General features: G+C 40.1%; 1 protein-coding gene across 3 annotated transcripts in view; it reads right to left on the bottom strand.

Moving 5' to 3' along the window:
• Window positions 1-2969: 2969 nt before the first annotated feature.
• crebbpa (CREB binding lysine acetyltransferase a) overlaps window positions 2970-17355 on the bottom strand; it is a 56710-nt gene continuing 42324 nt past the window's right edge. For 2 of the 3 annotated variants that reach the window (XM_079264582.1, XM_079264583.1), the window contains exons 15-30: window positions 16833-17004; window positions 15212-15330; window positions 14842-15081; window positions 14286-14374; window positions 13292-13372; window positions 12844-12900; window positions 11911-11988; window positions 11750-11817; window positions 11279-11429; window positions 8417-8563; window positions 8199-8312; window positions 7926-8091; window positions 7583-7750; window positions 7136-7297; window positions 6600-6881; window positions 2970-6440 (exon numbers count right to left, since the gene is read on the bottom strand). In XM_079264582.1, coding sequence (XP_079120708.1) covers window positions 4140-6440; window positions 6600-6881; window positions 7136-7297; window positions 7583-7750; window positions 7926-8091; window positions 8199-8312; window positions 8417-8563; window positions 11279-11429; window positions 11750-11817; window positions 11911-11988; window positions 12844-12900; window positions 13292-13372; window positions 14286-14374; window positions 14842-15081; window positions 15212-15330; window positions 16833-17004 — 4395 coding nt within the window. In that variant the 3' untranslated portion in view covers window positions 2970-4139. The remainder of the gene's footprint in view (window positions 6441-6599; window positions 6882-7135; window positions 7298-7582; window positions 7751-7925; window positions 8092-8198; window positions 8313-8416; window positions 8564-11278; window positions 11430-11749; window positions 11818-11910; window positions 11989-12843; window positions 12901-13291; window positions 13373-14285; window positions 14375-14841; window positions 15082-15211; window positions 15331-16832; window positions 17005-17355) is intronic. The other variant, XM_079264584.1, reaches the window with a different exon arrangement.

The raw sequence follows: 17355 nt of genomic DNA, 5'->3' as shown, positions 1-17355 counted from the left end.
GGAAAGTTGAGTGGAAGGAAAAGGTGCACCAGCAGAAGGCAGAACTGCAGCCTTGAGAGCATTGTCAAGCAACATCCATTCAAGAATTTGGGGAGCTTCACAAGGAGTGGACTGAAGCTGGACTCAGTACATCAAGAGTAACTACGCACAGACGAATCCTAGACATGGGCTACAAATGTCCCATTCCTCGTGTCGAGCCACTCCCGAACCAGAGACAACGACAGAAGCATCTCACCTGGGCTAAGGAGAAAAAAGGACTGGACTGGTTCCCAGATGAAAGCAAATTCTGCATTTCATTTGGAATTTTAGGTCCCAGAGTCTGGAGGAAGAGTGGAGAGGTACAGAATCCATGTTGCTTGAAGTCCAGTGTGACGTTTCCACAGTCAGTGATGATTTGGGGAGCCATGTCATCTGCTGGTGTTGGTCCACTGTGTTTTCTGAAATGCTCAGTCAACACAGCATCTACCAGGAATTATTACAGCACTCCATGCTTCCTTCTGCATCTACAAGCTTTATGTAGATGCCGATTTTTTTTTTTTTTTTCCCCAGCAGGACTCGGCACCTGCCTACACTGCCAAAGGTACCAAAAGCTGCTTCAATGACCATGGTGTTACTGTGCTTGATTGGCCAACAAACTCACCTGATCTGGACCCCATAGAGAATCTGTGGGGTATTGTCAAGAGGAAGATTAGAGACACCAGACCCAACTATGTAGATAACCTGAAGGCTGCTATCAAAGCAACCTGGGCATCCATTACACCTGAGCAGTGCTACATGCTGATCGCTTCCACTGACACGCCGTCAGAAGTCTGACATTTCTGTTTAAAATATCTTTTTTTTCATTGATCTTATGTAATATTCTAATTTTCTGAGACACTGCATGTTGGGTTTTCATTATCTATAAGCCATAATTATCAAAATTTCAAGAAATAAATGTTTTCCTACATTCCATCCTATGTGGAATGAATCTGTGTAATATATGGGTTTCACATTCTGAAATGAGTGTTGAAAAATATTGAACTTTTTCACAATATTCTAATTTTCTAAGATGCACCTGTGTGTGTGTGTATATATATATATATATATATATATATATATATATATATATATATATATATATATATATATATAAAAATGCTAAAATGACTAGTATTTCTGGGAAATCAATCACAGTCAGCGAGGGAAATTCTGATATGGAGGAGCTGCATTCTCAAAGTCTTCTTTTCCATGAGGAAGGACCAGTTATTGTCTCTATTTTGCAAAAGCAATAATTTTTAAAGGTCGTTGAAAGTTTTTATTTGGGGAGCTGCTACTCGTTTGCTCATTCTTAGTCCAGTCCTCACACCTGATCATGTTGAAAGTAATGTGCTGTAAAACCACTTAACTTTGACCGATGTATCATTAAAGATTAAAAGATACAAAGTTACGCTAGTTTAGTTTTGGTTCTTCTCTAAGTAGTCTACAAAGACAGCTTAGAAAAAAAGAACATTAAAAATGAGAAGCAACCTATTAAGAAATAGATCATTTCTAAATAATTAACTGCATCTGGATAGAAAAATGAAAAGATAATAGTGAAACATTTAACCAAAAAAGATGATTCTTAAATGAGTAATTTTCTTATGTACAGAATAACTTTAAACATGAAGAAACTAAAGGTGTTAATCAAAACAAAAATAGAATTTTATCTGTCCTTAAAAATAATAAAATTAAACCAATAGATAAAAAAAAAAGACCTAGGAGATGTATCTGGATCCTCAAGCATTCTCCATGGAAGAAGCCAGGGGAAACCAGGAGAAATGACCCAACTGCAAGGACAAAAAGCTTAAAATGAGGAAGTAAGGTTCGTGTGCAATCTTCCCCAGAGCCCAGACCTAAACATTACTGACGCACTTTGGGACCATCTTGACAGACTGGAACAAAGACTAGTAAACCTACAAAGTAAAGCTTTGAAATTTCCTTCAAGAAGCCCGAAAAACTATTTCCAAAGGCTAAAGAAAACCCTCTTTAAAAAGTATGTGTAAAAAAAAGTTCAGGGTTCCTTGAGAAATAAAGCCAGTCATACCAATTTATGCCTTTTGAGGTTGTTGGACTTGTACAAACTGTACTTACTTTGAATATCACATTTCCATTCATGAAAATTCTCATTACAACTATTTCTCATTGTCCTGCTAATATATAATGAAACAAAGACTTGGAAAAACTCATCGTTTTTGCTTGATGTTTTGAAAGTACGCACTGTGCAAAATCCTTGAGTATAACAGTCAGATCTGCTCTTTACCTTCTGTTATCCATTTTTATATTTAATAATTGCTGTCTAGGGTTTAATTAGGTTTTATGCAAGTTGAGCTACTTTTCAGTCTTTGTCTGAGGTGGAGGGCATAATTCTTTTAATGTTTTTCATATTGTTGCCCTAAAATATATATTTAACACTCTTAACCAGCGAGTATGTATGTGACTGAATTTCAGACATGGTTTAAAACAGCAAATGCAAAACAGAATTTAATAGAGTAATTTAGAAAGCTTGTGACTCCTGTTGGAGGCTGGGATTGAATCATGTGAACTCAGTATTTAATTGCACTTTGACAAAAAAAAAAAGCCAACCTTTTAGATTTTTGGTACTATGAAGAGATAATTTTCAGTCTTAACACTGGGGTTGTTCATTCTTTAGTGTTTTACATTAGAGCTATAGGGAAATAGATAGGTTGGGTACATCTCCAACACTAAGAAATGAGTGCTACAGAACCATTATTTGTTCTTGTCTGCAAACTGCTGAAATTTCAAAATATAATAAATATCTGAGAAAATCTGGATTTAACTTCTCTGATCATCCTGATCACTGTGAAATGAACACACTGAAAGGAGAAATGATGCCGCCTCATTCAGCCAACAGAGTACCGGAGTTCTTCTGTTGCACACAGTTTATTTAACAATATGGTATATAAGTAAGAAATGATTTTTTAACCAGTTTATACAGTGATTTCATTCTCTCTTCCTTATATTTATAGTATTTTGTTTAATAACTTGATTTACAATAGGAGAAAAAGAAAATCCCCCTAATTCAAGTTTTTGAGAGAGAGGAATGAGGGTTGATGAGATTTAGTTTATCCTCTAAGTGAATCTCAAATGTGCCCTTTATCCCGCGAAAGCACACAACTTAGTGTAAAATTTTTTAGGGGGACGTCATTTGAGATGTTGTCTACAAACAACCTGTTATCATTCCACCTCAGCTTAGGGGGCTGTTCTCTTTCTCACACTCTCTTTACACTTTACAACATCTGTATGACAAAGAAAAAAACAAAAAAAAAACAAAACGTAGGACAATTTCTTTTTAATGTCAAAGCAACAACGTTCTTCACCGGAAAGACAGGTTTTCCAAACGGAGATGTTTGTAGCGGTCCTTGTTTACCTCGGTGAAACCATTCGTAGCTGTGTTCCCCCTCAGTGGCTGAGGGTTTGTGTCGGTTTCTTCATGTGTGGTTGCATACATGCCCGTGTATACACAACCTGCTGCAGGCCAATTCCTACTTTTATACAAATGAGTGCTCTTCATACACACAAAAAAGGAAGGGAGCGGTAACTGTCCCTGAACGCACCGTCTTGCAGTAATGGTACAACACTAGATTACAATTGCCAGGAATGACAGCTTAAGAAAAGAACAAAGACCTGGCCCGATTCCCAGACAAAATATTTTACAGTTTGAACACAAAAATGCTTCACGTTTTTTTTTCTCCAAGGTACAAAATAAAAAGATATGAATATTATAATGCAATTGTACATTTAAAAAAAAAAAAAAAAAAGAAAGGCTTGAAACCATACCAAAAACAAACCAAAAATAAACTGAGTACAGAACACATTTGGTCTCAACCAAAAATATATTCTTTGTGATTCAACTTTATTTAAGAAGCAACTTGCAAATCCCTAAACATATTAAGGAAGAAAGACCCACCATGAGGGTTTCAGAAACAATTACATTCCCTAGATGTTTGGACTTTTTTTTTCTTGACCAAATGTTTTTTTCCCCCCAACAATTGAAACTTTTACATGTCAGTACAAAACAACCGTTCTCAAAGAGTTTGAGGAGCAGAGGGAGGAAAGGTCCGTGGGAGGGAGGATGACGTGTTTAACTCCCAGTAAAAATGCTACAATCCCTCCACAAACTTCTCCAGAGTGTCCCCTGTAGCGTCTCCCACCATCCCCAAGTCATTGCTCAGCCCTCCTCTGTTGGGCGTATTAAGCTGCGATAGCATGGCGCTTTGTTCTTTCCCCAAGTGTCCCTGGTCCATGGCCTGCAGAGGGCCGCCAAGCCCTGGATGGGGGGAACCCGAGTGAGGTGGGGGCAAGTGTTGAGGGGAGGGTTGGGGTTGGTTCTGGACCTGCGGTGAGGGACTGGAATGTGGTGGTTGCTGGGGCTGCTGTGAGGGTGGACAAGGAGACTGAACTGGTGCAGGGGAACGGACCTGGTTGCTGAGCGTGTTGGCTAGTGCTGGCTGGCCGGGGAGGTGGGCTGCACCCTGAGCCTGGCCAGCCAGCAGGTGGGTCTGAGGGCTCATGGGGCTTGGCTGGGCTGGGGAGCCCATCTGCTGCTTGAGGACGGCCTGCTGCTGCTGCGGAAGCTGTTGCTGCTGCTGCTGCAGCAATCGTTGGTGCAGCAAATTCTGGGTGGAGTCCATCCCCATTCCAGGCTGAGCCATCTGAGTCATGGTGGGAAGCTGACCCATGGGGCCCCCGGCTGCTCCTGCACCTGCCTGCATGGCTATTTGCTGCTGCTGCTGCTGCTGTTGCTGCTGCTGCTGCATGCGAAGCTGGGAATATGTAGCTGCTGTCCCCTGCACCTGTGCAGGGAACTGGCCAGGATGGCCCTGAGGCATCACTCCCTGTTGTTGTTGTTGTTGCTGCTGCTGCTGCTGCTGCTGCTGTTGTTGTTGTTGTTGTTGTCTTAAAAGCTGCCGCCGGTAGAGCTCCTGCATCTGGGGGTTGGTGGTGTGTGCTGCATTCATAAGCTGCGCTGGAGCTCCCAGTGGAGCCATGCCCTGCACAGGGGGCTGTTGTGGCGGCTGAGGGGGCATCCCAGGCCTCTGCACTTGCCCTCCTGGCATAGCCATGGTCTGCATTGGCATACCAGGCTGCGGCTGCTGACCAACCTGCTGCTGTTGTGGTTGGTTTGCGTGGTACTTGGCTGTTCGCTGTTTGATGAAAGCAGCCATAAGTTGAGGATTTGATTTGAGAATGTTTAGGACTTGCTGCTGCTGCTGGGGAGAGCTGGGGGACTTGAGAGTGCGGAGAAGGTCCTGCAGAGCACTGGGAGGTATAGTACCAGGTCTCTGGGGAGTTTGTGGCCGGGTACCAGGTTGCTGCGGTATCAGCATCCTCTGGCCTTGCTGAGCTTGCTGGCCTTGTGCCATCATGGCTCTCTGCATGGTCATAGCCTGCTGTGGGGTCTGACCCGGGACAAGGCCTGGTTGCTGAGTTTGAGCTGCCTGAATTGGCCCTGCAGCTCCAGGCCACTGTCCAGGGGCCATGCCAGGTTGCATGACCTGTGGTCCATGGGGCCCAGGCACCATCTGCATCGGTCCAGGTGTGCGTTGAGGTGGCTGCTGGGGGTTCATGGGTAAGCCGTTCATGTTGACCCGGTAGTTCTGCTGGTTCTGTTGGGCCTGTGCCATCATCTCGATGTGTCGTGCCATCTTGACTGCTGCGAGCGGTGGCTGCTGCTTTAGCTGCTGAGGTTGCTGAGGTGGCTGGGGAAGGGGGGACTGCTGCTGGTGTAGGGGGGAAGCCTGGGGCCCTGGCTTGCCCTGGGAGACTGGTGCTTGAGGCTGGCCAGGACGGGGTGCATTGGGGAAAGCAGGGGACATGACTCCTGCTGAGTTGGGGGTCTGCGGTTGGTTGGAAAGTGGCTGCTGAGGCGTTTGAGGAGTGTTGGGCTGGGCATGAGAAGTGGGAGTGCTGGGGGCAGCTGAGGCTGGTGGGGACGGTAGCGGCATGGTTCTGCCTTGCATGGTGGCCATTCTTCTCCTCATTAACTGGGCCTGCTGGAGTCGATGCTGCAGCTGCTGCTGGCGAAGCTTGTGCTTGATATTCAGGCAGAACGGGACGGGACACTTGTTCTCCTGACAGTGCTTTGCATGATAACAACACAGAGCGATAAGCTGCTTACATACAGGGCAGCCACCGTTGGTTTTGCGCTTGCAGCCCTTGGTGTGCTGTACCACTCGCTTCATCTTCTGGCAGGACGGTAGAGAGCAGTTGGCATTGCGACACTGACAAGCGTGGACCAAGGACTGAATGCATCGCTGAATACTTAAACGCCGGCTCTCCTGTGGGCTCTTGGAAGCTTCTCCACTCTGGCTGTTGTTGTCATCATCCAGGCCAAGACCCCACTTGACCATCTGGTGTTCATGGCCCTTCGTGTTGTAGCAATTGATGCAAAGATCAAAGTCCTGAAAAAAAGTAGAGCACAGTAACACCATGGTTATTGAAAAATAGCCCAAAGTATGATAAATAGTAACACAAAGTAAAAAAAAAAAAAAAACAACAAAAAGAAAAAAAACTGTTTCTCACACAAGATTTTTGTGTAAATAAGAGAAAACATTATTTACCTCACACACAGTGCAGTGCCAGCGAGTCTCCACATGGTGCTTGCACTCATTACAAGTGTAGACAAAGCGGTCCTGACCCTGGTTGTGGAGCTCAACCAGCATGCACATTGTGCTCCACTTGCACCTCCTGAGGGAGCTGAACTCCCAGTGTTTGTCCCTTGCCAGAGTCAAGAAGGCATCGCGACCATCCATCAGGTCACACGAAATCAAGGGGTCAGGGTCAACGATCGGTGGCAGGGTGTTGGCCATGGGCCCGGAGTAAAGATGGATCACAAAGAACACCTGAAGGAAAAAGAGAAGCCAATAATAAAACATATGATGAATTTAATTTTGCACCAGCAGAATTAAATACCTTTAACAACCTTTTTTTCTCTAAAAATGACAAAGTGAGCCTGAATATATATAGAAATCAGCCAAACTTGCCATGCAATCATGTGGGTTTGCTAAGATAACAGGGATTTTGCCAAGTATAAAATGCACATATTGGAAGAAAAAAAACAAAAAACAATCATAAAATGTTTTAAAACATGTCTGACCTCTTTGTGCTTCTCCATGGTGGCGTATAATTTCTGGGACAAATCATTTGCTACATTCGGCATCCCAGGCTTCTTCTTATTGGCTCGGCTCACACTGCTCTTGTTTTTGTTGGTTTTCTTGTTATTCTTTTTCTTTGCATTTTTGCTGTCTCCTGGTGTACCCTGAGGGACATAAAGGACATATTAGAGAAGGCATTTTTATTGATATTTGATCATCATTTATTTTTAGATACCTGATACAATCTGTGTAAAATTTGTACTTAAAACAAAGAGCACTGTTGAGGTCAAACTACACTGAATTTACTTCAAATGGGTAATCAAAGTTTAAAAAGGATCAGATAATTAATGTTCAACAACCATTTTAGGAAGCAACACAAATTCTAATATCGTCGTATTTAATTTGTATCTACTATGATACTTAAACAAATCCTGGGACAACATCTGTACCTCTGGAGTTTCAGAAGGTGCTGTGTTCTCTTCCTTCTTCCTCTCTTCTTCCTCCTGCTCCAGCTCCTTGATGCTTTCCTCCAGAACATTTGGCCAGAAATCCCCTTCAAAGTACGGCAGCTCATTGGCACTGGTCAGTCGGTCCTCAGTTGCCTGTTTGAAGATGTCCTGAGAGAAAAATGTAATACAAAACATTTTAAACATGTAACAAAGACATAAATGTATTTAAACTTAAATAAAATGTTCACAATAACTTCTATTTGTTAAGTGATAAACAATTTTGTTGTCTATATAATGATGACATTTACTTGCAGAGGAAAATCTGCCCATATTTCCATTTTACCTTGTAGTCATGCAAGATCCTCTCAGCAAAAGCCTTTTCCAACATCTTCCTGTACCACTCCTGCAATCTCTTAGGCTTGGGAATCTTCTGGTCAGGAGGATGGCAGTGGAAGATGTAATCATCTCCTTCACTGGGTGGGCACGCCCAGATGTGGCCCTGGGTGTACCTGCAGAAGCACACAAATCAGGTCAAGTCACACATGCCATAAAGAGATTCAAACATCTGTCTGATAGCTTTGGAGAGGTGAAGCAGAAAGACAGAGATCAAACTTACCCAAGTTTTTTGACATATTCAAGATAGCCAATTAGGATCTCATGGTACACGGCTGTTCGCAGAATCCGAGGTCTGAAGAAATGAATACTGTCAAGGTACGATATGTAGACCCGCCTGAAGAGATTAAGAAAAATAACATTGTTGAGTTTGCAAATCTTTTTAAATCCATTGTCTTTGTTTCCATACAGTAAAACCATCAAATAGGTCATGAAACACACCTAGTGTTAGGAAAAGGGCAGTCAGAGCCATACTCCTGTACGTGCATGCCAAAGAAGCAAACATCCACGCCATCAATTTCTTCAAAAGCAAAAAGTGCTTTAGTTCTGTAGGGAAAGGTCTCAGGCATCTCACCCGTGTCCACAAACCTGTTAAGAGGGGAAAAATGCTAAATAAAAATGTGTACACAGCATAGTATTGTGGAGCTGTTTAAACACTGATATAATGTACCTGTAGTCACTGCCAATTATGTATATATGCACGGCGTAACTAACACTATTTATAGCAATGCTCCAACACAAATGATGCATTTCATGTTTATTAATATTTAGCTTCACAATTTACTTTAAATTTGTTCTAGGAGACAAAAGTTATGATTTGCTTAAAAAGTTCTCATGTTTGCCTCTTATAGACAACAGGTGTGAAACCTGAAGCGAGTGACATTGAGCCCATGAAAAGCAAACAGGTTTACATTGCCGAACTTTAAGATAACTGGTTCTTTGGATGTGGGACTCCATCCTAAATGTCTGCTGCAGCTGAAGACCCCGACTGTGGCATTTCAGTGGGGTCAAACAATAAGTCAGTCTCAGGGATGCGCAATTGTGTCATCTTCTGCAATAGGCAGGTTCCACAGTTTGTGTGAATGGATAAATAATCTTTATGGAGAAAATTCAGCTCTGTATAAGATTAAATAAAAAATTAAGGACAAAGAAAATCTGTAGTAGCTCATCAAACGAAGGACTTTAAGTGTGCCATTCAGCTTTCCTCACCATGATTCTTCACTCTTGTTTTTACTTGTTACAATGCTCAATGACAACACCACCTCAGGACCTTACAATTAAGTACCATTACATTATTCTTGTTTGATTTTAGGAGCCCATAATTCTCCATGTATGCTAAAGGATTAAAACAGTTTCTCAGCCCTTTGGACACCCTACAGGGAAACATCACATTTCTATACAGCACAAGAATACTGAGAGTTGTACGATGACTAAATCATTTGCAGAACCACAGTTTCAACTTCTGGATTACTTTGCATTTGTAGTTTTTGTAACAGTTGCATTGATAACTTCTTGAGTTTTAATAAGAAAAGGTATATTAGGCACTGCAACGATGACCACTATTCAACAAACACTTCCCTCCAACTCCATTTTTTTTCCCCCCAAATGTGCCATGTTGTATAACAGGTTACAAAAATCAAAAGGTGCATATCTGGCAAAAATGACTAATATTCAATTGAATGCACTACAAAAACAAGATATTTCATTTTAAAACTGAAAAACCTTTTCCCACAAAAATTCACCATTTTTAATTCAATGACTGCAACATATAGCAAAAAAGAGGGGGCAAGGCAAACAAAAGACAGGGAAAGGATGGAAACGCTAAAAAAAAAACCAAAAAAAAAAACAGTTTTGAAGATTTTACAGATGAACAGGTAAATTAGAAATAGGTTTTTGTTCCGTTCGCATTTAAAAGGAGCATTCCCAAAGGACTGTCACCCACAAGCAAGGATGGAGTGAGATTCACCACTTTGTCAACAACTGAATGAATGAATAGTCCAACAGTATAACAACAGCATTGCTGAAGACACAGTTGGCAGGAATTTAGGGTGTTCATCATCTACAGTCCATAATATCAAAAGATACTGAGAATCTGGAGAAATCTGCACTTAACTGGCCGAGACCAAGAACCAACACTGAATGCCAGTGACCTTCAATCCCTCAGACGGCACTGTGTTAAATACAAACATCACTGTATAAAGGATATTAGTACGTGGCCTCAGGAAAACTTCAGAATATCATTTTCGCGACAGCTACAAAGTGCAAGTTAAAACTCTACCATGCAAATAAAAAGCCATATTTTAACAACACCCAGAAATGCTGCCGGATTTTCTCCCCCAAGCTCATCTGAGATGGACTGAAGCAAAATTGAAGTGTGATGTGATCTTACAAGTCAACATTTCAGGTCATTTGTGGAAATCATGGACATCGTGTCCTCAGGTCCAAAGATGAAAAGAACTATTCGGATTGTTATGAACACAGTTCAAAAGCCAGCATCTATGTTGGTATGGAGGTGTGTTAATGCCCATCTGTGAAAGCACCATTAATGCTGAAAGGTACATACAGGTTTTGAAGCTACATATGCTGCCTTCCAAGCAATGTTTTTTTTTCTTTTTCATCCCTGCTTATATTAACAAGACAATGTCAAACCACATGGTACGTACTACACAGTGTGGCTTTGCAGTAAAAGTACTACACTAAGCAACCTGCAGTCCAGGACTTCATAATGTGTGGCACATTTTGAAGCCTAAACTATGACAAAAAAGATCCCAGCTTGTTGAGTAACGGAAGCGGTACACTAAGCAAGAGTGGAAAGAAATCCATCTACAAATCTTCAACAGTTCGTGTCAACACTTGCTGAGTTTTGTAAAAAAAAAGAAAAAAAAGAAAGGTGATGTAACACAGTGGTGCAAATGCTCCATCTCACCTTTTTTAGGAACGTGTTGCAGGCATCAAACTCAAAAGTGGTAAATATTTGAGTAAAAAAAATGTTCTGCTCAAACATGAAACATTTTGTCTGTGCAGTGTATTCAGTTGGATATAGAATTGAAAGAGATTTGCAATCATTGTACTCTGACTTCATTTACGCTTTACACAACGTCTCAACTTCAAGTAGGGTTGTATATCCATTGTTCGCGGCGGAAGCCTGTGATATGAATGTACATACATATCAACTTGATACCATGTAATGCATGCAACTACTAAACATCCTTACTTAGAATGGAGACGAGCAAACATTTAAACTCTAATCTCATTAGAAACTGAGTAACCCAGCACTGTTCCTGCCATCTGATATGGTCTTACCTGGTTTTCATGCCTGGTTTGACTTCCACAGTTTTGTCAGAGCTTGCCACCACCCTCACAAACACTTCTCCAGCCTCTGGGTGGTTCTGTCTCTTCAAGTATTTATTCACACGGTCCTCTATGTATGTCCCCAGTCTTGTTGTCTGCAGTCCTACAGTGGAAAAGAACATGGACGAAATATTTCAAAACTGTCAACTCTGTTAACTTTCTACTTAAGATATAAAGGGGGGGCGTCAGTAAGACTAAACAAAACCAATTGGTTTTTTAGGTTTAAAAAAAAAACAAAAAAACAAGGGAAAACCCCTTGTGAGACCACAGGACCACCAATAACCAATACAAGGAAAATTCTGGCTGAGGAGCCAGAGAGACATATACAGTCCTCTGTATAATTCATCATCTGATAAAACTTTGAAAAATCACAAAGAAAAATGTTGAAAGTGCCTCTTTTTACAAAATACAAAGAAAACTAACGTTTTGCAGAGAACTTGTTTTCCTTTCGTGTTTTCCCACTTTTCTTCAAACAGCTGTCACAGATGAATCTGAAAATAGACAGAATGAGGGGTTAAACTTAATGTTTGCTATTTTATACCAATAAAATCTGTAACTCAGCGTAAAAGAAAGCATCATCTCACCCAGACGGCCAAATAACCTCGTAGTGTAAAACGCATATCTGATGCATCTTCCGTCCACAATCTTTACATTCAACAAACCTGAAGAAAAAACATGCAGACGTTAAAACAAACAAAAAATAATAATTTTTTTTTTTAGATTACTTGAAGGAATCTGGCAATACTATATCAACAGGTAACCATCATCATGTTCTGTGGTCATAAAAAAACTGCCAACCTTCATACAGATTCACATATCAATACAAAAATGGTCAAAGCTATCAAAGTCATGGCTGTAGCAGCCATAATTTGTTTGAATGTTGATATCTTGCTGCTCAGGCAGCAAGCAAACATCTCCATTCAGGTCAATGTTCCTCCAGTTGTTACACTCTTGCAAGCCAGCCAATACAAGAGTGCCTTTGTGGGAGGTTTAGAGTACAAACTCTGTATCTAGCAAAATCTAATCACTTGTTTCACTTTTCATTTCTGAGACTTTTGGAAAAAAATTTTGGCAACATTTGTATATAATGATCAGATTTATGGACAGACAGACCAACAGGGCCAAATACATGACCTCTGCATTGGCAGAAGGTAACAAGACACTGCATGTAAAAGCAGGTAGGTGTTGTGTCTAAATAATAGTTCTGACATAGAGCAGAAACACTCAAAAGGAATATTCCTGTTATTTTACAGCTTCATTGAAAACAAACGGATCTGAAGGCGTCCAGAAAAAACACATGTGGTCTGTGCACAACAATGGAAAACAGAAAAACAAAGCCAGATGTGGGTTGCAGGAAAAAAAAAAAAAGTTCAGATTTGTATGAACAGCAGCTCATGGAAATGAACGCACATCTGTACGATGACTCCTGACAAACGACATCAGGTTCTGTGAAATAAACATATTTCTGCCATCACCAACTCCCTTAAGTACAAGCTGTGGACGTGGTGCCTACTTACGGTTCAGGGTCAAGAACATCGTTCTTCTTCCGCTCAAACTGGTCTTTTGATATCATTCTAAAATGTTCACACACAAAAAAAGCATGTCAATTACTAACAAAACTAGATAAGCAAACATTTTTCCTACAATAACATGAAAGGAATTTGTAAAAAAAAAAAAAAAAAAAAAAAAAAAAAAAAAAAGATGAGTGGTGTCATATTCATTCCTATAATACAGTATATTGTTGGATCTTTGCATCACAACCCGAATTTCTGTTTTAGATTTAAAAAAAAATAAAAAAAACAAAAAAATTGTCTACAGACCTCATGTCAAAAAATGATTTCGGACATGAGGTCTAAATTGGCTTACGTTTCATATTTTAAAGATAAGCTGACAAATTCTGGGGAAAAATTAAGAACGGAGCACTTAGGCCGCATAGTTTGTTGTAAGCAGGTTTATTTTACTTACGTCTGTGGTTGTGAAGGATCATCTCCTAATGTCACACTGTCTCCCTGGATCTCATTGAAGCATTTTTCACAGAAATGATATCTGCAAGAAAAAAAGATTGAGCACAATCAACTGATAGCAGAGCCTTTTCCCCAAATCCAAATGATAAAGAATTAATTTAATGTTGTTTTACTTGCTTTCAAGCTTCTTGTTTCTGACTATTCGATTCAAATGTGGACAAAATGTGTGCTTCCTTGTGCTTTATAACAAAAGCAGGAATCCCTAAACTCCCATGGAAAGTGTAAATAATTTGTTCTGCAAGAGATCCATCCTGTCTCTACTACTGCTGCTGCTGTACTCTTAAAGTACCGAGCCACTGTGAAAAAAGGGTTGGAGTTGCACAGTTTATACAGCAGGGAGAGCAAAGAAACCCGGTATAAGAAATTATGTGCTCCATTTCAGCTTTAAGGAAAGGGTAATCATAGTACAAAGCATTCACCAAAACAGTTCCATGTCATCTTATATACAAGAAAGGGGAGGGCTAACTTGAAATCACTTCGTAACCCTCATAGATGTTGACAAGAACACACAGTTTTGGTTTTTTTTGGCTGGTTCCGTTGATCTGAGGGTTTAGGGTGTTCCAAGTATTTCGATTCATGTACAATTTTGAAAAACTGAAAGTCAATAGCTGTTGAGAAAAACTTTTTTTTTTTTTTGTGTCACGTGGTTCCAGGATGAGCAGAGCAATTAAAGAAGCAGTTGCTATGATAGCAAGGCAGCACTGCATAAATTCACAGCTGAACTACCAAATGATCAGATGCAGAGGATGGTAACAATGTTCTAACCTCTGAATTTATTTCATTCTAATTTAAAAATATGCATGCAATTTAAGATAATTTACTCAGTTTAAATAATATCTAAAATTTTATTTAACTGTGCAAACTCAAAGCCAACGATCAGTTTAAAAAACAAGCAAACACGCACACACACTAATTCATACACAGCTGCTGGATACCTGTTCTGGTAACTGTAGTATGTGCCTCCAGTAGGTATGGTGCAGAGCTGCTTCCCATAGCAACACAGGGTTTGAGGGGAGAACTCGTACTGCAGACACAAGTGAGAAGAAAAGAGAAAAAAAAAACAAACAAAACTTTTTAACAAGCTTTTTCCATTATGAACAGGAAAATCAATAGAAGAAAAACCCTTTGACATTATAAATTTTAATATATAGCAAATTATGTACTACTCATACAAATACTGACATTCAAACAGTGAAAGTTAAAATGTGGACAAATCATTTGTGATCAAACTGTTTTTGTGGGGGGAAAGAAAGCTGAATAAATACACAAACACAATAAAAACAAAGAAAATCCTTTAAGCATTTAGGAACTAAAGCTGTTTGTAAACTTTATTACATGTACGTATGCCATGATCTGACAACACAACTTCAACTTTATGTAGTATGTGAAACATCTGTTTCACCATCTATTTCAAAACATGCATCTTTGAAATATATGATAAAAATATCAATGAAAAAAAGGAAGAAAAAAAAAGGAAAATCGGACCCCCACCTTCCTCCCACAGCAGTATCCCAGGATCTGCATGACAGGGTCGATCTCTGACTCAAACACCTCGGCCAGCTTTGAGCAGTACTTGTATACCCGTGAGGTCTTGCGATTATAGAGCCAGGCGTTGTTGAACATGAGCCACACATCATCCACATATTGCCAGGGTTCTTGGTACTGCCCTGTGTCCAGCTTGCGCTTTATTGTGGACAAATCTATTGGGTTCTTTACAATGTCAAAGTAGTCCTAAAGAGATAAGAAAAAGTTGCAGATGTAATATGTATCAACCATCCTATCCATCCACCCATCACTGCTCATGATAATTATTATTGATTTAGAACAGTTTTGTGCACACATAGCCAGCACAAATACTTACTGGGATGCCCAGGAGCGTGGGGTCTACTGGCTGTCGGAATGGCAGAGATTCCGGGTCTTGCCTGTAAAGAGACTCCAGAGTCGGCATCAGAGCCTGGCGCAACTCCTCAGGCTTAAACACTGAAAAATAAACAATGGACAGGCAAGCTAAATGATGCAAAAGAGGCAAATTAAAAGTAAAGGTTTACAGTACAAAGAAGGAAAAACACAGACAGCCTAATTCAACACTTTTTTTTACTTCATCGCTTGTTTATAATTATCAAGTTAGATACTTTAATACAAACACTTTGGCTGCCATGTGGATTTGACCCATTACAATGGTCACTACCAGGTCAACAGAGTTCCAAGTAGATCTGGGAAACCTCAGTCCTTGACTGAAAGTGGGGTGGAACCAAATCTTTAAACCTTCAGCACTGCTTCTCATTGAGGCAAGTCCCAAAAAAAAGCCAATGGATTTGTTCCTACTCTTGATTTGAAAAAGAGTCACTATACGGGTCGAGGAATACTCCATGAGTATAGTGACCGTTGCCAAGTTGGCAGCACCGGGAACCAATGCTGCCTGAATGTGCTGTTTTTCGGAATACGTGATTCATTATTTTTCTTTGTTTGAAGCAGAAATCAACATTTTGTATTAAACAGCCTCACTCTGCTGTACTCATCCATGTTTCCTTATTCACTCGTTCAGCTTGAGCTCCACTCTTAGACGCAGCTAAATGAGATTGTCGGACCGGAAATGTGTGATCATTTCATATCGCAATATTACATTTTCTACCTGTGTCAAAAAATAAAGCTATATTACCATAAATGATACAATACTGCACACCTCTATCTTTAAGTGAGAAAAATCGTTTGCTAAAGACATTCTGGTGATACTGAAGGGTTTCCTACACAATGTTTTATTTGGGCAGCAGGACAGTGAGGAATAACAATGTCTGCTGAAACATATTTGGTCACCCACTTATTTTGATTTTTTTTCCTTTCCAAAAAAGTGAAAATTAAAAGACGGTATGCTTGCAGAACTTTGACTCAGCCCTTCTCCCTCAGACACACGTCTCGTTGTCCCATTTCCTCTCAATGGGAAGATATGACGAGAGAGAGAAAAAGTTACTTTCCGGTATTCCAAAAATCCTCCCACAATTGAGGCACTTTGCTGCTCTTTCCCTTTTTGCTTTTCCAGTAAGAGAAAATGGTTATTTTAGAAATATATCAGATATCTGACTTTGAATTGACAAAAACTGTTCGAAGTGGTTGGTTATAAATTCATTAGTCATTAAAACCAGAGAAATCAGAAAAATGGAGCAACAATCAAGCAAACAGTTTCTTAAAACTGGTGCATGATGAAGGAACCACCCTGGGATTAGTCACACGTATTAACTGAGATCAGTGCCTGCTGATCTGCTGATCTACTTGGACAAACTGCAAGCAAAGAAATGCAAATAGCTACTTGAAATTATCAAACATTTTTTATATTTTTTTTCTCTTCTTTTCCACTGTTGCAAAACCAACATAATCAACCATCCCAGATTCTACTGGGATGACAGCTGCAGTTGTGAACATGGACAAAAATGTGGCCCAGCCATTAGACTGCACAGGTTTTGTTCATCCTTTAGCCTCAGACTTACATTTCCGCCGTGACTGACATGGTGATGAGGAGGTTGTACTATTGTTTCCACCCTCCTCCTCTTCTTTGGGTTCTGTCTTCATTTCCGGCTTTTTCTCCTCGACCTCCATTGGTTCTGGTTTCTCTTCTGGCTCTTCCTTCTTTACCAAAGCTGAAGAAGAGTCGTCCTCAGTCTACAGAGAGATTTTTTAAAAAAACAAAAAAAAAAAACAAAAAACAAAAAAAAACAAAAAACAAAACACCATTATATCAGTTTTACATTTTAAAATGAACTTAAACTAGAAGCACTAAGAGATAGCTGACCTCCACCAAGCCATCATGAATTTTTTTGCCAATGACTGTGGGGATTATGTTTCAGTAAGAAGCTCTAATGTCAAAATTATCCCCACAGTAAACAATCATTTAAATAAATTCCTGGATCCGGTTGATTAGGATCACTGCAACCATCGAATCACTTGTTACTTATTCTAATTCTGTGATTTTCCTGAAAATTTGATTAAAATCCATCCATATCTTTTGAGTTA

Source organism: Telmatherina bonti (genome assembly GCF_933228915.1).
Source record: "Telmatherina bonti genome assembly, chromosome: 3".
Classification (NCBI taxonomy): Eukaryota; Metazoa; Chordata; class Actinopteri; order Atheriniformes; family Telmatherinidae; genus Telmatherina; species Telmatherina bonti.
The sequence above is the reverse complement of the archived record's forward strand: the minus strand, read 5'-3'. Positions and strand labels throughout refer to the sequence as shown.